The sequence below is a fragment of the Neomonachus schauinslandi genome, chromosome 1, assembly GCF_002201575.2.
Source record: "Neomonachus schauinslandi chromosome 1, ASM220157v2, whole genome shotgun sequence".
Lineage (NCBI taxonomy): Eukaryota > Metazoa > Chordata > Mammalia > Carnivora > Phocidae > Neomonachus > Neomonachus schauinslandi.
In genome coordinates, this window is record NC_058403.1 from 8,889,289 (window position 1) to 8,916,106 (window position 26,818).

The window sequence follows — 26,818 nt, forward strand, 5'->3', positions numbered from 1 at the left end:
GGCTCCATGCCTACTTATGGAGCATGGAGCCCAACATGGGGCTTGACTGAACTCATGACCCTGAGATCATGACCTGAGCTGAAATCAAGAGTCAGACACTTAACCGAATGAGCCACCCAGGTGCCCCCCAAATAATTTTTTTAAATGTGCTCCTGTCAAAACAAATCCTGAGGTAAGCTGAAACACATGCTGTAACAGGATAAGAACAAAGTGAGACAGCTTTGGCGGAGGGGAAATGAATGTGCCAAATGCACAGGAAACTGCATTTTATTATGGACATTTTCAAACACATAGAAAAGCAGGTGGAACAGCAATATAACCCTTCCCCCGGCTTTAGTGACTATCCAGTGCCTGCCAGTCCTGAAGACGCGGCTTTTAGAAAATCATGTCTGGGGCGCTTGGGTGGCTCAGTTGGTTGGGCGACTGCCTTCCGCTCAGGTCATGATCCTGGAGTCCCTGGATCGAGTCCCACATCGGGCTCCCTGCTCGTCAGGGGGTCTGCTTCTCCCTCTGACCCTCCCCTCTCTCATGTGCTCTCTCTCATTCTCTCTCTCTCAAATAAGTAAAATCTTAAAAAAAAAAAAAAATCATGTCTGTGACTCAGCTGGCTTATCAATAATGTGGCTGTGGGCTTTCTCCAGGGATTCAAGAGCACGAGGGAGAGCCTCTGTCTTCACCTGTAGCAACTGTTCTTGTCAAGATCAAGCACCTGTGTGTTTTTTTTCCTAAGATTTTATTTATTTGAGAGAGAGACAGAGAGAGTATGAGCCAGGGGAGGGGAGAGGCAGAGGGAGAAGCAGACTCCCCGCTGGGTGTGGAGCTGGACACAGGACTCGATCCCAGGACCCTGAGACGATGACCTGAGCCGAAGTCAGACGCTTCACCGACTGAGCCACCCAGGTGCCCCCAAGCACCTGTTTATTAAGTTAATACCCACTCTCATATTGCTCAGTGTATTCCAAGGACTCCTGCTGCTTGAGGTAGAAAAGATGGGGCACACCCAGCGTGGTGGGTCACCTGGGACTCACCAGCGTTTGTCTTCCTTGGGCTGTGCATGTCCAGAATCCCATTTCTCTGCCCTTTTGACCCTGGGTGTGGCAGAATAACTGACTCTGGCCAGTGGGGTGAGTGGAGTGATACGTGTCATGCAGGCCACAGGCTTTAAAAGCCAACTCAAAGCTTGTTGCATTCTCTTTTCTTGACTCTAAGACCATGGACATGTGGGTTGAGCTGAAGCCCCTCCCAGCCTGGCTCCCTCAGAAATTATAGAACAGAAACCACGTGCTGACCCAGCGAGGCAGAACTCAACCATGTAAAACTCACGGAGATTAGGGATTGTTTGTTACCATGGCATAACCCTCTCTATCCTGACTGATAAACCTCTTCCCACATAAATGCAATTACAATGAACCACAACCATCCATTCTAAATGAATGAGGCTGCTTGCTCATTTCTTTTTCATTTAAATGTGTGACTTATTTGAAAAAAGACATAGGAAAAGAAACATAACAAGCACTGAAGCTGCGACCAATACACGAGGAATAGATTATTCACTGTTTGCTTTCTGTGTTAATCCACAAAAACATGGCATGTCTGAGAAAGGGACTCAGTGCTGTTGAGGGAAAGGTGGAAAGATAAAGGAAGCCGTCGGATCTGAAAATTCAGCAAAAACAAAAGATATAAATAGACCGTACTGAGAAAAATGAGAAGCTGCTTGTCGTTCCTGGTAAGAAAAACGCAATTAAAACTACAAGAAAGTACTATTCTTTTCACCCATCAGGTTGTCAAGCTAGATCAAAGCACACAGTTCAGGAGCAGAGCACAGTCATGGAGAGACCGTGAGCCAAGCTAAGTTCTTCAACTAGAGTCAGGATGTGGCCAGACAGACCCTGCGAGCCTGCTCCTTGGGGCAGTTAGGAGATTCAACCCTTCTGTATCATTTTCATCACTAATCATGGGGCTAAAATCGTGCCTAGGTCACAGCGGCTGTGCTAACCCACTTCCCATAGAGCCTGGCACTTAACAGGTGCTTCCACACTAAGGCCAGGCAAACAAACCAGACTACAATATTATAATTCTGGTTTACCATGTGAGCTTGAAGATGAGAGGGTGACATCCCAGTCCCACCATTGGCTTGTTGGGCAATTTCTGGCTATCGTTTCATCTATAAAAATGGAGATCACGGCACCTCACAAAGTTGGAAGCATCAAATGAGACACCCCCTACAAAGAGTAAAGCAATGTCTCCCACCCAGGAGGCAGCCAGCAAACACGACCTCTTATCACGATAAACCAAAAATGAAGCACAAGACTTCGAGAGATGGAGAGAAGATGCATTCTAAGACAATCCACTGAAGCCCAGTCATTTACAGGTAATGCCCTTTATTGTCCCAAAAGCAAACAAGGACACTAGTTAGGTATGTTGATGAAGAAGGGTGAGAAATACATCGAATCAGAAAAGCAAAGCTCAAACTGCTCTATGTTTGGAGGTAAGATCCCTGCAGACCCAAAATATGATGAAAATCCCAAGAGACACTGTAGCCAAGGAGGAAATCTGCATTGATGAGGTGCAGTTGGGGAACATGAAATTTCCTTTTAAGAAGACAGAGGAAAAGATAAATAGTAATTAATATTTAGGATCAAAAGGGAAAATAAAATATTTCCTAAATGATATTTAAGGAAAATTTCTAAACAAATATTTTGCAAGTCCTTTTTTTTTTTTGAAGATTCTATTTATTTGACAGAGCAAGAGAGATAGTGAGAGAGAGAGTGTACAAGCAGGGGGAGTGGCAGGCAGAGGGTGAGGAAGAAGCAGGCTCCCTGCTGAGCAAGGAGTCCAAGGCTCCATCCCAAGACCCTGGGATCATGACCCGAGCCGAAGGCAGACACTTAGCCACCCAGGCGCCCCAACATTTTGCAAGTCTTAAAACTGAAGATTAGAATCACCAGTTGAAAATACTTTGCATGCAGTGGATTTGGAGCACGCACTTCTGGAAACAAAGGATTCCCCTAACAGAGCTCCTCCTCCCCTAGAGTGACAGACTTCATGCAGGAAATGAGGCTGTGAGCCCCATTTAAAAACACCTTCTGTGAGCATGGACTGTTTTTCCATCTCTTTGTGTCTTCCTCAATTTCTTTCATAAGTGTTTTGTAGTTTTTAGAGTACAGATCCTTTACCTCTTTGGTTAGGTTTATTCCTACGTATCTTATGGTTTTTTGTGCAATTGTAAATGGGATCGATCCCTTAATTTCTTTTTCTTCTGTCTCATTGTTAGTGTATAAAAATGCATCTGATTTCTGTGCACTGATTTTACATCCTGCCACATTGCTGAATTCCTGTATGAGTTCTAGCAATTCGGAGGGGGAGCCTTTTGGGTTTTCCACATAAAGTATCATGTTATCTGCGAAGAGTTTGACTTCTTCACTGCCAGTTTGAATGCCTTTTCTTTTTGTTGTCTGATTGCTGAGGCTAGGACTTCTAGTACTATGTTGAACAACAGTGGTGATAGTGGACATCCCTGTCGTGTTCCTGACCTTAGGGGAAATGCTCTCAGTTTTTCCCCATTGAGAATGATATTCGCTGTGGACTTTTCATGGATGGCTTTTATGATATTGAGATATGTTAAAATGTCTATGTTACCCAGAACAATCTATACATTGAATGAAATCCCTATCAAACTACCATCAACTTTTTTCACAGAGCTGGAACAAATAATCCTAAAATTTGTATGGAACCAGAAAAGATCCCGAATAGCCAGAGGAATGTTGAAAAAGAAAACCAAAGCTGGGGACATCAGAATGTCAGACTTCAAGCTCTATTACAAAGCTGTCATCATCAAGACAGCATGGTACTGGCACAAAAACAGACACATAGATCAATGGAACAGAATCGAGAGCCCAGAAATGGACCCTCAACTCTATGGTCAACTAACCTTCGACAAAGCAGGAAAGAGTGTCCAGTGGAAAAAAGACAGTCTCTTCAACAAATGGTGCTGGGAAAATTGGACAGCCACATGCAAAAGAATGAAACTGGACCATTTTCTTACACCACACACAAAGATAAACTCAAAATGGATGAAAGACCTAAATGTGAGACAGGAATCCATCAAAATCCTAGAGAACACAGGCAACAACCTCTTCGACCTCAGCTGCAGCAACTTCTTGCTAGACGGGTCTCCAAAGGCAAGGGAAACAAAAGCAAAAATGAACCACTGGGATGCACAGCAAAGGAAACAGTTAAGAAAACTAAAAGACAACCGACAGAATGGGAAAAGACATTTGTAAAATGACATAACAGATAAAGGGCTAGTCTCCAAGATCTATAAAGAACTTATCAAACTCAACACCCAAAAAACACAAATAATCCAGTCAAGAAATGGGCAGAAGACATGAACAGACCTTTCTCCAAAGAAGACATACAAATGGCCAACAGACACATGAAAAAATGCTTCACATCACCTGGCATCAGAGAAATACAAATCAAAACTACAATGAGATACCACCTCACACCAGTCAGAATGGCTAAAATTAACAAGTCAGGAAACGACAGATGTTGGTGAGGATGCGTGTAAAGGGGAACCCTCCTACACTCTTGGTGGGAATGCAAGTTGGTGCAGCCACTCTGGAGAACAGTATGGAGGTTCCTCAAAAAGTTGAAAATAGAGCTACCCTACAACCCAGCAATTGCACTCCTGGGTATTTACCCCAAAGATACAGATGTAGTGATCCGAAGGGGCACCTGCACCCCAATGTTCATAGCGGCAATGTCCACAATAGCCAAACTGTGGAAGGAGCCAAGATGTCCATCAACAGATGAATGGATAAAGAAGATGTGGTCCTTATATACAATGGAATATTACTCAGCCATCAGAAAGGATGAACACCTAACATTTACATCGACATGAATGGGACTGGAGGGTATTATGCTGAGCAAAATCAGTCAATCAGAGAAAGACAATTATCATGTGGCTTCACTCATGTGTGGAATATAAGAAACAGCACAGAGGATCATAGGGGAAGGGAAAACTGAATGGGAGTCATCAGAGAGGGAGAAAAACCATGAGAGACTCTCAACTCTAGGAAACAAGCTGAGGGTTGCTGGAGGGGCAGTGGGTGGGGGGATGGGGTAACTGGGTGATGGGCATTAAGGAGGGCACGTGATGTTATGAGCACTGGGTGTTATACGCAACTGATGAATTACTGAACACTACATCTGAAACTAATGATGTACTATATGTTGGCTAAATGAATTAAAAAAAAAAAAACAACAAAGCAAAACAAACAGCTTCTGGGTGAGCAGTATTAATTAAGTGGCATCTCGCAAACGTCCCTGAAGGGGAACATAAGTTAAGGAAACAGTGGCCACCACAAAGGTTCCCACTCTGGCTCCCCCAAATTCTCCAAAACTTTTCCTTTAGGTTTGCTGAGGGCTAATGCATGGCCAGGAGGGGACCATGTCCATGTTTTCAGGGCCAACTGAAAAGGGAACAAGTCATCCAATGATTCATTCCCCCACTTTGGCTGCCAAAGATTCAGAGCTCAGGGTGGTGGTTCAGCCATGGTTGCTTTCTTCCGTCAGCCACCGACTCAGGAGCTCCTCTACCTGGGAGCTGTCGACTCAGGCATCCCTGGACATGAGGAAGTGTTTGGCCCATGTGGCCAGCCCACTTTTAGGATCTGAAAAACACCTCTCAGTAGGAAACTGGAGGCCTTCTGCTGCATCCTCTCTGAGAGGGAGATCAAGCCAGATGCCCATGGCTGTCGCGGCTTTTCAAAAAGAAAGTGTTCTATTTAGAAGAGCCCTGGCCTAGGAGGTTTCAAAACTGAGTGCTGTGCATGGCTGGTGGGAATGTAAAATGGTGCGATCGCTGTGCAAACAGGATGGTGGCTCCTCAAAAGATTAGGGGTGCCTGGCTGGCTCAGTCGGCAGAGCACATGACTGTTGATCAGGGGGTCATAAGTTCGAGCCCCACCTCGGGTGGAGAGTTTACTTAAAAAAACAAATAAATAAAATTGTTAAAAAAAGATTAAATATTTGACTTGTTTACCAAATTACTGTATGATCCAGCAATTCCACTTCTGAGCACATGTGCAGAAGAATTGAGAGCAAGGACTCAAACAGGTATTTGCACACCCATGTTCACTGCAGCGCTAATGTCAAGCCAAATGTCAAGGATGGATCAATAAAATGTGGTCTATACATACAGTGGACTGTTACTCAGCCTTAACAAGGAAGGAAACCCTGAGGCACGCTACCACATGGATGAACCCCGAAGACATCACACTCAATGCAATAAGCCAGATGCAAAAGCACACATGCTGTATGATTCCACTTACACGAGGCCCCCAGAGTCGTCAAAGTGACAGACCCAGAAAGTGAACGGGCGGAGGGGACCAGGGGCTGGGGGAGGGGGGAGGGCAGCCCGTGTTTAATGGGAACGGTCTCAGTTTTGGATGGTGGTGCTGGTTGTACAACAAGGTAAACATACTGAATGCCACGGAACGGTACACTCGTAAACAGTTAAAATGGTAAATTTTATGTATATTTTATCACCCAAAAAGAAAAAAGAAATGAATGCTGTGTCACCCAACTGCTCCTGCAGCTGAGCTGCAAGAACCACGAACTCTTGAGTGACATTTATTTGTTGAACAAACTGAAAACTCTTTCCTCACCAGATAACAAAGGGACTCCTTTTAATAAATCCTGAAGGGGGGCGCCTGGGTGGCTCAGTTGGTTAAGCGACTGCCTTCGGCTCAGGTCATGATCCTGGAGTCCCTGGATCGAGTCCCACATCGGGGCTGCCTGCTCAGCAGGGAGTCTGCCTCTCTCTCTGACCCTCCCCCCTCTCATGCTCTCTATCTCATTCTCTCTCTCAAATAAATAAATAAAATCTTTAAAAAATAAATAAATAAATAAATAAATCCTGAAGGGACCCAGGGACTCAGCCCAGCCTCTCCTGAGTGTGAGATTTTGGTGGTGGTTTTGTTTTTGTTTTTGTTTTTTTTTAGAGAGAGAACTCGTGAGCGAGCAGGGGTCGGGGGAAGGGGCAGAGGGAGAGAGAGAATCCCAAACAGGCTCCACGCTCAGCATGGAGCCCAACACAGGGCTCGATCTCACCATCCTGAGATCACAACCTGAGCGAAACCAAGAGTCCAAAGTTTAACCGACTCAGCCACCCAGGCAACCCTGAGTGTGTTTTTAACCCTTAATTAGCAAAATAGCCACCTGAACTGAGTCCACCTTCTAGCGCTTAAAAACTCCTGATTTCCTCTTTACCTGCTCCTGGCTGTTGGAGAGCTGCCAAGACTGGGACCCGGGTGTGGGTCAAGGAGGGCCACCCCGATGCTGCCTTGCTCTGGACAGCCTCTATCCAGGCACTGTGCTTCTCCAGCAGGACAAGCCAGTATTTCCAGGGAAGTTTCATTGTTTGGGGTGTGTTTTTTAGGAAACCAGAAACCCAAGTAAACCTAATAGATACACAGACAGAGAGACACAGATATACAGAGTCTATAATATATATATATATACATATTTATATTACATATACAACACATACGATAAACACTGAATAAAAATGATGTATACTAAAAAAAAGGATGAGAAATATTCTTCAGCTATAAAACAAGTATCCCAAGGAAACTCATAAATCTGGAAGGAAAAAATGGCCATGTTTTCAAAATCACTTCGAAAAGTGCTAAACAGAAAGGAAAAGCTAGGATTAAACCAGAAATAAGCCTTCCTTCCTTATTTTCCTCAAGAATGACACTATTTTAAAAGCATTCCTTGAGCTATAATCAAGATATAATAGTTTGGACCTCACTGTCTGCATTGGCTCGGCAGGCTGACCTTAAAATAATAAAAAAAAATCTATAAAACATAAGTTTGAGAAAGGAAGGTTGGAAGCACATCCAAGCTTCGTTAATAGAGACCAGGAGGTATCTCGCTTTGCTTCACCCATGAGAATGTCTGCACTGCACTTTTACTTTGACATCATGCTATCTGGCAGGACTCAGCACGATGCAGACTGGGACTGTGTAAGAAACAGGGTTACAAATTCCAAAAAGGCAGACCACGGACTCAGAAAGTACTTTAATACACTTAAAAAATGGTTAAGATAAATTGTATGTTAAGTATATCTTATCACAATCGAAAAATTTTTAAAGAGAAATTAAACAATATGGGAAGGGGGTGAGTTACGTTTGATTTTCAGAAGTTCCTAGAAGAGCGCGCCCAGACCTGCTCTTTGCGGTGATAAGACTGACTTCGGAATGCCAGATGCTTGTCTATAAAGAAACACAAGCAAGCCAATTTAAAAGCAGGGCTCGCATCAAGCAAATGGTAAAATACCAGCAGGTTTTCCTTCTGGAAGTTGGTCATCTTTAAAAGGCTGTTCGTTTCATGCCACAAAACCGAAGCCGTACCGTGAGTAAGGCTGGCCAGGTGGCACAAGCTTGAACACTCATTAAATCCCTGCCAAGGGACACCAACGGTGCCCTTCAGACAGAAGGAAAACAGGACAGACACGAATAACCAACTGGCCAGGACTTCCCACACGAAAGCAGGCCAAGTCCTGCAGGCGGAGATGGTGAAGAGTGTCATGTCCCACCGGAAATGGCAGTGACTCGGCCACCGTGCCAGCTTGGGAGGGCGGGGCGGGGACGGCAAGAGACAGGAGCAGCAACGGGGCCCTAACAGGCAGGACAGGCAGTGGGGATTTCACAGAGAACCCATGAAGTCTGCTCCTGTTTAACTGGGGCAGTGAGTGACACCCACCCATTCCCCCTGGAAATGAGCGCTTGCTTCTTAAGAAGGTCCCGGACCGACACACGGCTCTGTGGCGCCGTCGCATCCGCGGCCCGCTGAGCACAAACCTGCCGGGCCGTGCCCCAGCCGAGCGGTCACCTCTTGCCTCCCAACACCCACCCCCGCCGCCACGACCTCGGCTTGCAGAGAAGCTGCTAGCAGGGCGCAGCCTTCTCTGCTTCACCCGACCTTCCACATGAGGTGGAGACGCATCAGAATACATGTTTTGCTTTTAAAAATGTCTTACAATTCTTTTTATTCCTTTCGAATCGGCTCTATCTTACTGCCGGAGCTAATACTAACTCACACTTTCTTACCGCGCTGCCTGCTAGGAGCCCCACCGAAGGCGGAGCACACACACCGGGGGAGGCTTTACAAGCGCAGCCCAGGGGCGAAGGCGGTGGCTACCCCAGGCCGGGCCAGGGCGGCGACAGCAGGGGGACCCACGCTGCCACCGACCGCACGTCCGCGGGCACGACGGCCCCGACACCACAAGCCCTGGGCCGACGCCTCTGAGGCGCCGTCTGCGAAACTCCTTTTTCTCAGCTGAACCAGAGTTGGCTCTGCTGTGGAGGGAACGCGTTGCTGGTCTAACTCATGACAAAGCGAGGCAGGGGCAGGGGACGTGTCGTGGAGAGCACAGTGCTGCAGCTGGGGCCACCCTTCCTCCGCTGCCCAGCCCAGCACAGGTTCCCTGAGCACGGGGACCTGGTCGGGCAGGCGAGGCTCGAAAGGAGCTGAAACATCCTGGGTGTTCACGCCATTCCCACTTTCCCAGGGCATCCGATTCACAAGGATTGCACGCCTCTGTACCCGTCTGACACGAACCCCGGGTCCCGGCTCTCGGTTGAAAGGACTTGGGAATCTCCACACTGGGTCAGGAAACTCCTTCTTAGAACATGACAGGGTGGGGCGCCTGGGTGGCCCAGTTGTTAAGCGTCTGCCTTCGGCTCAGGTCATGATCCCAGGGTCCTGGGATCGAGCCCCGCATCGGGCTCCCTGCTCCGCGGAAGCCTGCTTCTCCCTCTGCCACTCCCCCTGCTTGTGTTCCCTCTCTCGCTGCGTGTCTCTCTGTTAATTAAATAAATAATATCTTAAAAAAAAAAAAAAAAACAGAAACAAAACATGACAGGGCATCTGGGTGGCTTAACCCAGGTTAAGCATCTTGACTCTTGATTTCGGCTCAGGTCAAGATCTCAGGGTTGTGGGAATGAGCCCTGTGTTGGAATCCGCGCTGGGTGTGGAGTCTGCTTGGATTCTCCTCTCTCTCTCTCTCCCCCCTTGCCCCTTCCCTCTCTCTTAAAAACAAAATACCCAAACAAACCCCAAACAAACCACAACATAGCATTGCTACTTTGGCAAGCTGCAATACACATGTCCAAATATTGCTCTTTATTTTTCCCCTTGTGAGTTTATTACAACATCTATTGTAGAACCCACTCCCTCTCACCACTAATAACAATCTTCCCTGTCTTCCCACACAGAAACTTTAGATGGCTAGCATGGTAATGCCTTCCATGTTTCCAGCCTTACATCTTACCCTTTTCCCACTGCAGTGCAGGTCCTGAGCCCGCGCTCCCCGCCATGTACCTGTACGTGGGCTCTGCAGCCGTACCGGCTGAGCTGAACACTGTACGCTGAATGAGGAAGCCTCAAGCAAGCCTGAGCTTCCCTCAGTGTCCTCACCAGTAAAAGGGGTTGAACAGCAGCAACTGCGGAGGATTATAGGTTCGAGAAAGAATGAGTGACAAGCTTGTAACAGGGGCTCACTAAAGGGAATCATTCTATTTTGGGGGCTATGAGCCAAGAGGCTGGAATGACGGATAAGGGCGGGAGGAGGTCAAGGCAGCAGAGTTCGATAGTGAACCACATTAAAGGAAATGAACATGTGGGGCAAACGTGCCCTTCAGGACTAAACACTGACACATACGTGATGCAGAGAATACGAAAATACTTAAGAATTTATAACCACAAACCAGAAGATCTCATAAAAGTGAGCGTATCATTAAGATACTAAATGACTCGCTGTCTGGACACACGTCTTTTCTGCTGTTTAAATGTATTTTAACCCACATACAAAAGATATATTTAACAAACAAACCAAAAGCCTATTATATGGAAACCAACTTGTTAAAGTCAGAGCCAGAAAAGCAGCAAGAATATCTTGGGGAAAAGGTCTCATTACAAATCCCAAACGGGCTTCAGTCCCAAAAGTTCTACTGGTAGAACTCAATATTCTTTAAAATTCACACCCAGAAAAACAGAATTGGCACACTCAAATAAGACTAAATGTTATCTCCTCCTGCGCAGAGCAGGTTTCTTGAGATCTCCGGAGCCACACTTTCCAATCCTCGGTGTTGTAGCCAAGTGGGTTCAGAATGGCTGTGTGGAGCTCAGGACGCATCCTCCCCAAGTGCTCTGGTTCTGCCAGTCCGGAGCCTCAGGCGCCGCACTGGGAGCTGGGATCATGTGACCTGCACGTACAGCAAGTAACTAATTCAGAGTCGTAGCTGGGAGGTGAAGAACACACTTCAACACTGCTCTGCCTGTTCACTCTGATCTGAATCCATCCGGGTCCCGGAGATAAGCTTTCTGCATAGAAGCAGGGGGCAGTTAAAGAACAATGATGGGACGAAGAAGGCTGCTAACAAGGCACCCGGGAATGGTGACTGAGGCATGAAAGCCTGGCTCTCTCCAGATCCCTTCAAGCCCAAGCTGGCTCCGCTTTCCAGAACCCAACCGCTATAAAACTGCCCGGGCCACCCAGAACCAAGACGCTGAACACAAGGCGAGCATAAAGCAGGTGCTGAAGGAACACTACCTCCTCAGAAACAGAACAGGGCTTGTGCAGTGAGGATGAAACCAGGGCGGGGAGACAAAATCCTCCGCAGTTTCTCTGTACATATCTTGATTACAGCCAGAACCATGCCAATGCAGATGGTGAGGGTGCCAATCAGCATGGCACATGCTGCATCTTTTAAGGACAAACACCTTTACTGTTGAGAAACAAGTGTCCCTGCTTCTGCCCACAGAGGAAACGGGTTCCCGCGGGTTAAGGATGGTCTGACATTGTGGAGTCAGTTACCCAGCATTGGGCTGTAAAGCATAGCTCACCCAACTATACAAAATCGAAACGAAGAAATGTATCCCCTCACAACCAAAAGTCTAGAGCAGCGGTTTTCAAACTGGGGTAGTTTTGCCCCTGGGGGACATCAGTCAATGTCTGGAGGCATTTCTGGATGTTACAATGGAGGTTGGCATCTAGCGAACAAAGGCCAAGATGCTGATGAACATCCTAGAATGCACAGGACAGCACTCCCTGCCCCATCACGGAAGGTCAGCGGTGCCAAGGCCAAGCAACTGGTCTGGGGGAGCACATTCCTATATTTGGCTAATGTAAGGGCTCAGTGACATCCTAAAAGGACGAGTCTTTTCGTGCTTACATGCTCCTCATGGTGAGTTGACTTATCCTCGGCCTTTCCCTGCTGTGGCCTCAGATGTCTGCCGCACATCAGGCATTACATTCTCCCGCAATTAAAGAGAGGAACAAAAAAAGTCAAGTGTTTGTTCCTTTCCTGTCTCTCTGTATTAGAGGAAACCCTTTCCAGAAGGCAGCTGGCCACAACTCATAGGTCAGGAAAGGTCACATGCTCATGTCTGAATCAATCTCTGCCAAGGAAAACGGAATTACTAGGAAGAAGTCCTGGAACAGTAACACTGACTGCTGAGGCTGGGAGACGGGCGCTCCCACCCTGCAGTGCTTCGCCACCTGACCCCTAGACATAACTGAGAAGGCGGAGGGTGAACAGCGGGGTAGACAACCAGCACGTGCATCTCAACCTCAGAAGAAGTGGTGAGCCTGAACGCGAACCCGAGAGCTCTCTCCTTCCTTCACTCCACAACATCTGAATTATTGTACTTTCCAGCAGATTTGCTTCCGAGGCCGATCTCAGGCATTGGGAGAATCAGTTTGAGTACCATCATCACCAAAAACACAAGAATAAAATGTTAAGGCAGAACTGTGTGGCTCTGAGAAAAGCAATTCAACACTTTACCAACCGATCAGGTAATGAAATGGCATACTTTCTGGCCATATAAAGATAAGCAGTCATTTAAGTTAGTAAATAAAGACTAAACTGATGTTTCAGGGGACCGCAATCCGATGGGCCTGCAGGTCTGAGATAATCGTTGAGACAGGAGGTGCCCCCATCAAAATCAGTGCGCACCACGTGGGGGCAGGGACTGCAACGTCCATCCGAATCATGCTCCCCGCTTCTGTGGTAAAAGTGGTAGCCAGGCCCTGGTTGCTCCACCAGAGAATATTTTTCCCCTTTGAAGATATGAGTGGAGGGAATGTGTGCCATTAAGATCTATGCATGCTCCTATATGGGCAGCAAACAGAGCAACTCTGGAAGCCATGTGTTAAAAATGGCAGAGTCCCAGGCTTGAGTCTCTGGAATAACCATGGGGAAGAGAGCTGCCCAATCTGGAACACCATGCTGAACTGACAGAGGAGAGAGAAACTTCTATCTTACTGGTGGCCCTGGGTTTTTGGATGGCTTTGCTACAGCAGCTGACATCACTGTAACTAATACACTGCAAATATCATCATTACTGAACACTGTTCCAGAAAATGCTAGCAAAATACCAGGAAAAAAAACACAACAAATTCAGTATTGGTTGATGATATGCACGCTTGTCTAGCCACAGAACTCAAAACCGTTAGGTGAAAAAAAAATTAGAAATAAATTCATGAAGATGGCCAGTTTCTAAATTCTGTAAGTTAATCGTTTTCTACACACCAACAACCAGTTAAAACACAGAGTGGGAAATAAACCCATTCACAGCAGCAAAATACATGCATAGAATATCCAATGTATTTAGAAAACAGGAAGGACTTACGTAAGAAAAATGACTCAATTCTTTGGGACAAAGTGAATACCTTTTCCCCAATGAAGAGAATGACCACATTTCCATGTGGGAGGGCCAACTGCGTACAGATGTCTCTTCTTCCCCAAACATGCTGTCCTTGTTACCTCACGCCAATCAACACCCCCCCAAGATGTAACTTCACAAATGATTCTAAAGTTCATTGGAGGAAAACAGCCTGGCCACAGTAGAAAGACTCTGAAACAGAGGAGGGTTAGGTCGGTGTAGAGAACCCAGTCCTGGGGACAGACACACTCTGAAGCGCAGCCGGGTAAGGGCCATGGTGTCAGTGCAGACGATGAGCAGATCGCAGACGCGTGTGACCAAGGGGTTAGCTCTATGCCCACGGACACAGCTTCTCTACCTCTGGCGATGCGCATTGGCAACATCAGCCACATGCACGAAGACGTTCACGAGAGCTTCATTTAGAACCAGGAAAATCCGGAAGCAAACCAGTCCAGCAGTAAGGGCTTCCAGACCTCGCCCCCTTCCATACAACCCCGCCCCCCATTTTGTCTCCCCCACATCCAAGACTAGAGGTATGTATGACTGTTCAACTAGGCTTTTTTGCCCGTTTTATCATGAGCCTTTTTCACACGGGTAACGACACACCTCCCTCACTTGGATGGTTGCATACGTCATCCTACTTTTTTCCTACTCCATACAATAAAGTAGTGTAGATTCTTATGGTTATCTTTGTATTGTATTTCTATAAGATTAACACAAATTTACAGTGATCACGTACTAACTCTCTAATTGGTAGTCATTTATTTTGATTTTTTTAAAGATTTTATTTGAGAGACAGAGAGCGAGAGAGTGCAGGAGCTGGGGCGAGAGGGAGAAGCAGCCTCCCCACTGAGCAGGGAGCCCGACATGGGGCTCGATCCCAGGACCCTGGGATCGTGACCTGAGCCGAAGGCAGATGCTTAACCGACTGAGCCACCCAGGCGCCCCTCTAACTGGTGGTCATTTAAATGCGAAATGCAAAAGCCACAAGGAGCTACTACTACACTCCCACTAAAATGGCTAAAATAAAGACTGGCCATGCTGAGCATTGGCAAGGATATGGAATAACTGGAGTTCCTGTACACTGCTGGAGAGGTATAAAATGATACAACCACTTTGGAAAAAGATTTGCCAGTTTTTTAAAAAGTTGAATATGTATCTACTGGAAGAAATCCAAAATGTCCATTAATAGGGAAATGGACAAATGAGTGGTATACATTCATGGCATCCTACTCAGCAGTAAAAAGGGATGAACTGTCCATCTACACAATCACCTGGCTGACTCTCAAACTGGTTTGCCAAGTGAAAGACGCCAGACCAGGGAGTAAAGGGTATATACCATATGATTCTGTTTATATAAAATTTTAGAAAATGCAAACTAGCAGATCAGTGCTGCCTGGAGACAGGGGCAGAGAGGGATAGGGGGGAGGCAAGGAGGGGAGGAAACATCTGGGGGTGATAGATACATGCCCATTATCTTCGCGGGATGATGGTTTCACAGGGATATACACATGTCAAAACTCATCAAATTATATACTTCAAGTATATGTAGTTTATTGCATGTCAGCAAAGCCATAAAAAAGAAAAAGGAAAAAGGAAAAGACCATTTAAAAAAAGATAAATAAATGGGAATGCCTGTATTTGGCTCACATACAAGCCTGAACACAGGCGTTCACGTTCAATCAGCTGTCCTTTTTGAAAAATAGCCAAGTTTAACTTAATTCCTACTGTAACAAAATATCACAAAGTAGGTGGCTCAAACAACAGAAACTTACTTCTTACAGCTCTGGAGGCTAGAAGTCCTAGATCAAGGTGCTAACTCGGTTCTCCGGCCACCTTCTCACTGTGTGCTCACCACATGGAGGAGAGACATGTCTCGCTCTCTCCCTCTTTTTATAAGGCCACTAACCTATTGGATTAGGGCCCCACCCTAATGAATGACCTCATTTAATCTTAATTACTTCCTGAAGATGTATCTCCAGATACAGTCACACTGAGGCTCAGGCCTCCAGCACACGAGTTTGGTGGGGATGGGGGAGACATAATTCAGTCCATAGCACCTTCCTTACCATGGCCTGATGTGAAATTTCTAGTTCCATAACTTTCTTGACAGAATTTATAAAACATAAGCAGACAACAAGCTCTTTCCTTATCCATAAACTCAATTCTGCTAGATGAGCTTTTTCTCCCCCCAGATGTGCTTTTGCTATTAGATTACTGGGGGAACAACTCACCTGCCCAGATCTGGACTATTTCCACCCCTCCAGCAGATCTCAAAGAACAGCAAAAATATCCTCTATTGACATGCAAAATATATACACTACCCTAGCTATAAATTACTGAAAGTATATCAGTCTCCTGATTTCAGCAGAGGAATGTTCCTTCCAAAAGGACCGTGTCAGCTGCTTGAGGCAGCTCCCACAAGCCCGAATCAGCGACCCCCTTGTCAATTCTCAGCTCCTTCCGGAGAACGTGGGACAGGGTAAGGAGCAATAATGCCGTCTGAGCCCGACGCGTCACCTACCAAGAGGAGGAGGACAGAAGGGCAAGGGACTTGGCAGCCTCTGCCACAGTAGGATGGGGAGTTCTACTGGACTTTCTATTAGCTACGTCTTCTAACTTCTGGTGCCAAGGACATCAGCACACTGCCAGAAGCAAACGAGCCTGGTGTTTACCACCGTCCTGCAAAGAAACAGTTCTACTTTGCTGACACGTGAAGAATCAGTAATTGCCACAGACAACCTTCCAATTTGGTCTCTTCCCAGAAGGCATTCAGGCCACATCCTTCTAGAAGGACCCTAACACCACACGTACCTGCCTCTACCCTTGGGTCACTGCCATATGTGGCAGCAGAAGATCGCTGGGAAACAACTAGAACTGCCCAAACTGAGGTATCACTCTAACAAAATGGCCCCTCTGGGGCGCCTGGGTGGCTCAGTCATTAAGCGTCTGCCTTCGGCTCAGGTCATGATCCCAGGGTCCTGGGATCGAGCCGCGTCGGGCTCCCTGCTCAGCGGGAACCCTGCTTCTCCCTCTCCCTCTGCCTGCCTGCTGCTCCCCCTGCTTATGCTCTCTCTCTCTCACTGTCTCTGTCTCTGTGTCAAATAAAAATAAAATCTTAAAAAAAAAAATGGCCCCTCACAGTGAGGTGACAAGAAGGAACCAGGCATCACAGGCTCAGAGCTGCAATTCATCAACAGTGAAGGCTGGGAGGGGCTCAGGTCCTGCCCCAGGTCACCGGCTGGATGGAGTCTGGTCCAGGGGGATCAGGAGCAGTGCTTTCAATCGCATCTCATGGGGCGCCTGGGTGGCTCAGTTGGTGAAGCATCTGCCTTTGGCTCAGGTCATGATCCTGGGGTCCTGGGATTGAGCCCTGCATCGGGCTCCCTGCTCCACGGGGAGCCTGCTTCTCCCTCTCCCTCTGCCTGCCACTCCCCCTGCTGTGCTCTCTTGCTCTCTCTCTCTGGCAAATAAATAAGTAAAATCCTAAAAAAATAAAAAAATAAATCTCATCTCATGGGAAAGAGGAAGAGGCTGGGGAGGAGGACATAAGGAGACATATGGGAAAAGCCAACTGGAAGGACAACCCCCCCCCAAAAGATACCCCACAACAAGGCCCCTACGAGAAAGCTGGTGCAGAGCTTGTGAGGTAAAGTCAGATGGGACACGAATCATTGGTGTTATGGTCTGAGTGTTTGCGTCCTGCAGTATGATAGCACTGGAGGAAGGGGGAGGTTGGGGGAACAATTAGGCCATGACGGTGGAGGCCTCACGATTGGGATTAGTGCCCTTATAAAAGGGACCTCACAGGGCGCCTGGGTGGCTCAGATGGTTAAGCGTCTGCTTTCGGCTCGGGTCATGATCCCGGGGTCCTGGGATCGAGTCCCGCATCGGGCTCCCTGCTCAGTGCAGAGCCTGCTTCTCCTTCTCCCTCTGCCATTCCCTCTGCTTGTGCTCTTCTATCTCTCTGTCAAAGAAATAAATAAAATCTTTAAAAAAAAAAAAAAAAGGGACCTCACAGAGCTCCCTGGCCCCTTCCGCCATGTGAGGACACAATGGAACAACTATCTGTGAACCAGGAAGTAGCCCGCACCAGACCCTGACTCTGCCAGTGCCCTGATCTTGAACCCCAGCCTCCAGAACCGTGAGAGAGGAAGGCCTGCTCTTCCGAATCCGGTCTCGGGTGTTTTGTTACAGCAGTCCACACAAACTGAGACAGTCGGGAAGTTCTTGGCACACATCCCATCACCACACGTGCCAGCAGTGAAGTTCTTCATGATGTTGCAGGGCAGTAAAAATAACATCAAAGAAGTAACGCTCTACCATTCCATAAGGGGTGTGATGGAAAACCATCTGGGATTCCATCAGAAATAAGCTTTTTGGAAGAACTGGTATATGGAGAGACAATCTGCACTTCATTGTCAGACCCTGTTACAGGCTAAATTGTGTCCCCCAAACTCCTATGTTGAAACCCTCACGCCCAGTACCTTACAATGTGACTATCTGGAGACAGGGCCTTTGGAAAGGCAATTAAGGTAAAATGTCTAGGTGATGTCCAATATGACTGATGTCCTTGTAAGAGGAGATTAAGACCTAGACATGCACAGTGGAGAGACCATACGAGGACACAGAGAGAAGGTGGCCACCTACAAGACAAGGAGAGAGGCCTCAGAAGAAACCAAATCTGCTGGCACCTTGATCTTGGACTTCCAGCCTCCAGAACTGTGCAAAAGTTAATTTCTGTTAAGTCGCCGAGTGTGTGGGATTTTGCTATCACAGCTTAGCTGACTAATACAGACCTCAGACTAAAGAAGCTTTATCTGAACTAATAATACTATCTAACAGAGAAAAGTAGTTGATAGGGTTAGGGTAAGAATCAGAATCCAGCTCAGACTCATGGAGTTTCCAGGTAGAGAGGTCCCGAAGCTGATCAGTTCAGCTGTAGACCAGAACAGTTCACCTGGTCTCCCATCTCCAGCCCACGTTCTTCCGGAAATAATGCAGCGCTAACTCTGAAATGCCACAAGAAGGCTCTGCGTTAACAAGGAGGTACTGTCCTTAAGCGCTAAGACTTGAGAAGCTGAAACTAACAATACCCAGCACCTCCTATTTCTCTTGCTATTCATGTCACCTGCTTTCTGGCCATTTCATGAAACAGCAGGGTGCTGAAAAAAAGCAGCAAAAAAAATGGTGCTTCGTTAAGGACCATTATGACGTTTTTTAAAAAGGAGTTTCGGGCGCCTGGGTGGCTCAGTTGGTTAAGCGACTGCCTTCAGCTCAGGTCGTGATCCCGGGGTCCTGGGATCGAGTCCCACATCGGGCTCCCTGCTCTGCGGGAAGCCTGCTTCTCCCTCTCCCACTCCCCCTGCTTGTGTTCCCTCTCTCGCTGTGTCTCTCTCTGTCAAATAAATAAATAAAATCTTAAAAAAAAAAAAAAAAAAGGAGTTTCAAAGATCAGGTTTTTTGTTTTTTTTAAAAGATTTTATTTATTTAGCGGCGCCTGGGTGGCTCAGTCGTTAAGCGTCTCCCACTCCCCTTGCTTGTGCTCCCTCTCTCGCTGTCTCTCTCTCTGTCAAATAAATAAATAAAATCTTTTTTTTTTTTTTAAAGATTTTATTTATTTAACAGAGAGAGACACAGCGAGAGAGGGAACACAAGCAGGGGGAGTGGGAGAGGGAGAAGCAGGCTCCCCGCTGAGCAGGGAGCCCAACACAGGGCTCGATCTCAGGACCCCGGGACCATGACCTGAGCCAAAGGCAGACGTTTTAACGACTGAGCCACCCAGGTGCCCCATAGATAAAGTTTTTAAATGCACAGAGTTTATTCATTTCTACTATGCTCCGTTTCCATAATCAAAGTTGTAACCCAGGCTTGGCAAGTGGTTGGGTTTGCCAGGGCTCAATTTGTACTTGTTAATTAAAATTTATCTAAAAATAATCAGTGAAAGATGATGGCTTGAAGTCTCAGATAAACAATTAAGCAAAAATTACCCTATTCATGTTGCTATACCTGAAAGCCATAAAAGGTAAACTTTTCTCTAATACATGAAATTCAGAAGACAATACCGAAAGTTTAAAAACTGATATAATTAGAACTCATAGTCTAACAAACCAAGACCTCTTGGGGCCCAATTTTCTCATCCAAGAGTTGAGCTAGATGAGCCTTCCGTTCTTGTCTATGGTTAATGTTTTATTACCAACAATCACCTACCTTAATTAAATAGCATCTTGACCTAACCTTACTATTAACCTACAATAGTGTTTCTATTCACACTATAAAGGTCTTTTACTAATTGGTCACTAATTTACTCACTGAATTTCTGTGTACATGTATAAGTCCAAGCAATCTGACCATTGCCAAAGCCTTAACCTCCTTATTCACATCAACTCTCATCAGGTTCCCTGAATGCAGAAGTTGTGAGTCTCCCAGGAGATAAGTGAATGCCGACACTGACTGGGGCTTGCTCCATCCAGCACCTTCCCAAATCCTCTGCCCCAGTACCTCTGATCTAGCTGCAAAAGCTGCCCACTGCCACCACAGCAGGCTCCCACGCTCAGGCTCACTGCCCACGCATCAGCCAGAGGGATGCTTCCAGCAGGTAACGAAGGCAGCGGGCACCTTGCTCAGTGGTCCTTCCTCCCTTGTGGAACAAGACTGTGTGATCTGCCCTGGCTACCTCTCCCCCCTCGGCTCCTATCACCGCTCCACCCCAACCACACCCGCCCCCTACTGTACCTTGGACACAGGCCCACACCCCAGATGGTCTCCCCGCCAGCTCGCTCACTGCATCCAGGCCTCTGCTCAAATCTCAAATGTCATGTTATCAGAGCCATTCCTGTCTGAACTAACACCCGACCTTCCTTCCTCCCTACCCTAGTTCCCTTGCCTGCTTTATTTTTCCTTAGCATCCAGCAGCTGATATCACATATTTATTCATTGTCTGTCTTTTGCCAACAAAGCCTTATGAACTTGTGTTCAATGCCGTATCCCCAGCACCCAGGTGTTCAATATATCTTGGTCCTACCACTGTATCAGTTTGCCAGGCTGCGGTAACATGGCACCACATGTTGGACGGCTTAAACAACAGAAACAGATTGTCTCTCAGCTCTGGAGGCCGGAAGTCCAAGATCAAGGTGTCAGCTGGTTGGTTCCTTCTGGGGGCTGCGAGGGAGAATACATTCCAGACTGCTCTTCTTGCCTCTGGTAGTTTGCCGGCAATCTCACCTGTTCTAGCCTTATAATCGCATCAGCCAGATCTCTGCCTTCCTCTTCACATGGCGTCGTCCCTCTATGCACGTCTGTGTCTGTGTCCAAACTGCCCCTTTTTATAAGGACTCCAGTCAGAGTGGATCAGGCCCATCCTAATGACTTCACTTTAACTCGATTAGCTCTGTAAAGACCCGATCTCCAAATAAGGTCACACTCTGAGACACTGGGGGTTAGGACATCAATATATTTTTTTTTGGAGGACACAACTCAACCCATAACAACCACTTAGCAGCCATGCAACATCAGGCAAGTTAACCTTCGTCAGTAAAATGAGTCTTAGTAATTCATTGTACCTGCTTCGTTTGGATAGTGAAGACGGTGCCCCTGACATCAAAAAGGTGTATTCCTGTCCCTTTATGTGAGACACACAGATAGTGACATGAAAAAAGCTCAAGAGCATGGGCTTGGCAGCCAGGCAGCCGGGGTTTGAGCCCTCTCTGCACTTGCTGGCTCTCATCTTGCAGAAGTTGCTTAGTCTGAGAACCAGTCTCCAGATATGCTGCAATATAAAATAATGCACATCAAGTCCTTAGCACATGGTATGCTCTCTCGGAATGTTAGCTGTCAGAGGCAGGGCTGAGGCAAAGATCGACAGTGTCACCTCATCCCACCGATGTCTTGCAAATTTTTTCGGTCATCATTTAATCATACATAGCAACAGAAAACAGGAAGCTCGAGCACAGAAAACACAGTAGCGCCATTACACAGGATTGGGTACCGACTATAACAAAAATTTGTTTTTTTAAACTTTTATTCAGTATCACTCATATCCAACTGCCTACAGACATCAGATGGGAACATCGACCAGACACCTCAAACTGGCCAGTCCCAAAGTGAACCCTTGGTCTCCCTGCCCACCTCATGGAGCGGGGTCTTCCCCAGGCTCCCTCCCCATTGCATCTTATGGCTTCTGGAAGAAAACCTGCGAGTCCTACTTGATTGACTCTTCTTTTTCTCTTGTATCCCAAATTTGATCCATAAACAAATTGTTGTACCTTCGAAGTATATTCAAAATCCAAACCCTTCTCCACTGGCCCACCTCTGTTACAGCAACAGCTCCTAAATGGTCTCCCTGTTTCTGCCTTGCCTGACCCCCACCCATTCTCTACCCCCTACAGAGCAGCTGGAACCTGCTCTAGCATGCTAAGCCAGGCCATGCTCCTGGCTCAGCTGCCCTCCGGGGCACCCGCCAGCCCCTGACTCAGTGGCCACTGTCAGACTCCAATTTTAAAGGACCTACAAGATTAGATGCCCTCCCCACCCCTTCCTCTATGGCCTTGTATCCTACACTCTCCCCATCCCTCGCTTGGTGTGTGACCTCACTGGCCTCAGACACACCAGAGCCTCTGCACTTGGTCAAAGGGTGCCTTCTCAGCAAGGCCTTCCTTAAAGACCCCACTTAATATCACAATGCGTCCTCAACGCTCACCGCTCCCTTCATTACTGTTCCCACACGCTCATCACTACCTACCATCCTGTATATTTTACCATCCGGCTTTCCCCTGGCCCCCACGTGGGCAGGGTCTTGCTGGTTTTGCTCTCTGCTGTGCCCTGATGCCTGGGACAGTACTAGCATGTTGCAGGGACTCACACAGCTACTGAATGCACAAATAGCCAACGCTTTTAAAGCTCCTCCAAGAAGGGTTCATCTGTACTTGAACCTGCATTTTAAAAGGTAGGTTAAAATGATTAAACATTTTAGGAAGCTTTTCGGGCATACTGAAACAAGGCTTGTTTAAAGGATACTTCATGGCTTCAGAATTGCACTGACCAAGTTTATTATTTTAGCTAGCTCAAAATGTGTATGTTCCTAAATAAATGGAAGACATCCAGTGTTCACGGACTTGGAAGACTTAATATTGTTCACATGGCAATTCTCCCCAAGTGATCTACAGAGTCACAGCAATCCCTACCAAAATCCCATTGGCTTGTTGGCAGAAATTGACAAGCTGATCCTAAAATGCATATGGAATTTCAAGGGATCCAGAATAGCCAAAACAATCCAGCACAACAAAGTTGGAACAACAAAGTCATTTCCCCATTTCAAAACTTACTACAAAGCTACAATAATCAAAATGTATGGCACTGGCCTAAGGATAGACAGATAGGTCAATGGAAAAGAAATGGAAGTCCAGAAATGAAGCCATCTACTTATGGCCTACTGATTTTCAACAAGGGTTCCAAGGCCCTTGGAAAGAACAGTCTCTCCAACAGATGGTGCTGGGACAACTGGATTTCCTACAAAAGAATACATTCAGGACCTTACTTCACACCACACATAAATATTAACTCAAAATGGATCAAAGACCTAAATGTAAGAGCTAAGACATAAAACTCTCAGAAGAAAATACAGGGGAAAATCTTCATGATCTTGGATTCAGCAATGGTTTCTTAGATATGACACCAAGAGCACAACAGAAGAAAAAGTAGGTAGCTTGGACTCTATCAAAATTAAAAACTTCTGGGGAGCCTGGGCGGCTCAGGTAGTTAAGCATCTAACTTTTATCTCAGCTCAGGCCTTGATCTCAGGGTTGTGAGTTCAAGCCCCATGTTGGGCTCCACGCCTAGCGTGGAGCCTACTTAAAAAAAAGAAAAAAGAAATTTAAAACTTTTGCATTACGGGTGCCCTCAAAAAGGTGAAAAGACAACACACAACCTAAGTGGGGCACCTGGGTGGCTCAGTCGTTAAGCGTCTATCTTCAGCTCAGGTCATGATCTCAGGGTCCTGGGATCAAGTCCTGCGTTGGGACCAGTTTTGATCTTCCTAGACCAGACCCTTTTCTCCTCATCCAAACACACTCACAATTTCTGGGCAGATTTCAGTATTTATGTCATCCCCTGGTCTTCCATGAGTTACCCATCAGCAGTCAAATGGCCAAAAAATAGACCAAAGAAGAAAAAGCCATAAAAATCCTAAGTAGCACATGAAAGATAATTCATCTTTGGGGCGCCTGGGTGGTGGAGTCGGTTGAACCTCTGATTCTTGGTTTCGGCTCAGGTCCTCATCTTGGGGTCCTGGGATCCAGCCCTGCATTGGGCTCCACGCTCAGCGGGGAGTCTGACTGGGATTCTCTCCCTCTGCCTCTGCACCTCCCCCCACTTTCTCTCTCTCTCAAATAAATAAAATCTTAAAAAAAAAAGATAATTTATCTTTGAATAACTGATTGGTCAATTTTCAAGTTTATCTTATTTAGACGTGAATATAGTTGAGAAAAAGACTGTTCAGCTATTCCATCGACTACATCCACGGTATAATTCTATGCCCAGAAGGAAAAAAAAAAAAAGCTGGAAGGAAGGAAGTATACTGACCAGGTTAACAGCAGGTAACTAGAATTACAGAATTATGGGTAGATTTTCTTATCAGCATTTTCTAATTGTTATAATCAGCATGTCATGTAATAATAAACAGAATTCCTTGAAACAATAAAAAGACAGCTGTGTCCCCGCCTCCATGCAATCTAAATACTCTACACCCCACATACCTTGTTGAGCTTGCCCAGTGAAGATATGAGATCCGCCCATTCACTTGAGGACTCGAAATTTCTTAAAGCCTTTTCTATCACCGAAGAGTAATTTCTGTATCTGTAATCATTCAAGAGTTCCTGCTCTTCTGGATCCATCTTACATTCTCACAGTGGAGAAAGTATCTAAAAGTGAATCAAGAAAGAAATGAGGGAGCTACTCAAGGACACAGAGCATTCCCGGCCCAGAGCTACAGTGGACACGTGTCCACAAAACAACCGTGCACAAACTCACTCAGCAATGCAACTCAAATATTTAGCAAGGCTCCTGGGCCAGGCACTGTGGTAGACAAAAGACAAACAGTTCCGGTCCTCTTGGATTCTGAGGGAGACAAATGCACAGAGCAGAAAAGAAGCAAAAATGCCAGGATTCCTCTTAACTGACAAAATTAATTCAGGAGTGAAACTTACAAAGCCGCTCACTAAATATTGTTGCCCGCTGGTAATTCTGAATGCAGGTGGCCCTTCCTACTGTAGGGCATTTATAAAAGCTAAGGAAAAGCAGGTCAATGCTATTAACCAGAGCAACCTCTTTAGTGATCCAATCCTTTACAACTAGACTACGTCAGAGGATTGGAAATATTCTAGAAGAAAATCTGATAGGGGGAAAAAAAGGTTTAAAAAATGAGGATGTAAGAGTGCACTGTTTGAAATCAGTGTCGCCAGAAATCCACCAGGTGCCTGTTTAGCTACTAAGCTCCAATCACCCACCAATCACCCCACCCAGCCGCTGCCCTGACAGCTCCACGCCTCTATGTGTAGAGCCTGGACATGGGGTGGTGACGCCAGGGCCCAAGCAATCACCATTTTATTCTTCTTGACCTTGTATATTCTTTGGCGGATTCTTTTATTTTTTTCCTGTGGCTAGATGCATTCATTATGTATGAACCACTGCAGCTATTATAAAGCCTGAGACCAATACGGTCTCATCCTGGCTCCAACAGCAACCATTTCCTCTTTTTGTCTCCAAGGTGACAGAAGGAAACAAAGAACAGCACGGAATGCTGCACTCATTTGACTTCATGAAAATATCCATCATTTATACGTGACAATGGATGCAATACGAGTGCATGCTTATGTCAAGTTTTGTTTTTATTTTTTCATTAACAAAAAAAATCTGTAGATCAATCTATCAGTTTATTCAAACAAATTACAACTTTGAGAAATATTCCACAAGATATGGAAATGTTCAATGGTTCCCTTGATCTGGCACCAAGTTCCATACTTTGGCATTTTCTCAAAAGGGACGCCTTAGGGTTCTGATTTGCCCTCCTTTAGTCTTCATCTGATGAAGATCTACTTAAAGCGTGGCAGGCACCTACCCTAAAATTCCTTGTCCCCTTTTCCATACTAAGGGAACCCAAATTTTGCTCAGGATAGTGCTAACAGCTCTAGGCAATGAGGGGTCAGTAGAAGCTGGTGGTGGGGCCTCCAGGAAAGCCGTTTGAAAGGAGGTAGACTCCTCTGGCCCGGGCCTCTTGCCCTTTTTACTCCTGCCCCTCTTTCTGCCTGGAACAAAGGTTTGATATTGGAGGGGAAGCCATGTGTGGCAAGCAAGAGGCAAAAGCCATCCTGGGTGTACAACTTTTGTGGTTAAGTAGAAAGACATAGCAGCTGAAGCCAGAGATGACTTTAAGAAGGCACCACGTCAACCCTGGACTCGATGTTTTCTGCACAGAAGAGCTGATCTAAGCCACCGTTCAATCAAGTTTTCTGCTACTCACAACCAAACACAATCCTGATATACGAGGCTAGTATTTCACTAGTACACAGTCTGAAAAGACAGTAAAATATAGAGCAATGTGATACCGTTAAACACACTGAGAATGCTGTAGTTAGCTAACCAAGTTGTGTGTCCTCAGGCAAAATGGCAAATATCATAGAGGAAAGAAACTGAACTGTAGGTACAACATGTTCTTTAAACCTGAATCTTTCATTCATTGGTGAATTTCTGAGAATCCCATGGTATCCGCTACTTCACTTTCTGGTCATTCTGTGCCCATTCCGATATTCCCAAGGCCACCACAACTTCCAAGTTTCCAACGTCAGTGGACTTTTTACCTCTCAGCAGTACTGTGCAGCAGACCATTCCCTACTTCGCAAAACAGCCTCCTTTCAGCCCATACCCTCCTCTGGCCCCACCAGCCCTGTGCTGGTTTCTGCCTCTCCACTGTTCCGTCTCCTCTGCCGGCTAATCCTCCTCTATCCTATTGCCAAATATTGCCATTCCCTGGCACCAAGTTTTGTTCTCTTTCTATCCTTGGTCATTTCCCCATTCCTACAACTTACAA

The 26,818-nt window shown here is 46.3% G+C and overlaps 1 protein-coding gene across 1 annotated transcript in view; it reads right to left on the reverse strand.

Moving 5' to 3' along the window:
- Positions 1 to 26,818, reverse strand: part of DOP1B (DOP1 leucine zipper like protein B) — a 101,128-nt gene that overhangs the window by 70,053 nt on the left and 4,257 nt on the right. The window contains exon 2 of the mRNA XM_044919434.1: positions 24,489 to 24,653. Within this exon, the coding sequence (XP_044775369.1) occupies positions 24,489 to 24,626 (138 nt within the window). The 5' untranslated portion in view covers positions 24,627 to 24,653. The remainder of the gene's footprint in view (positions 1 to 24,488; positions 24,654 to 26,818) is intronic.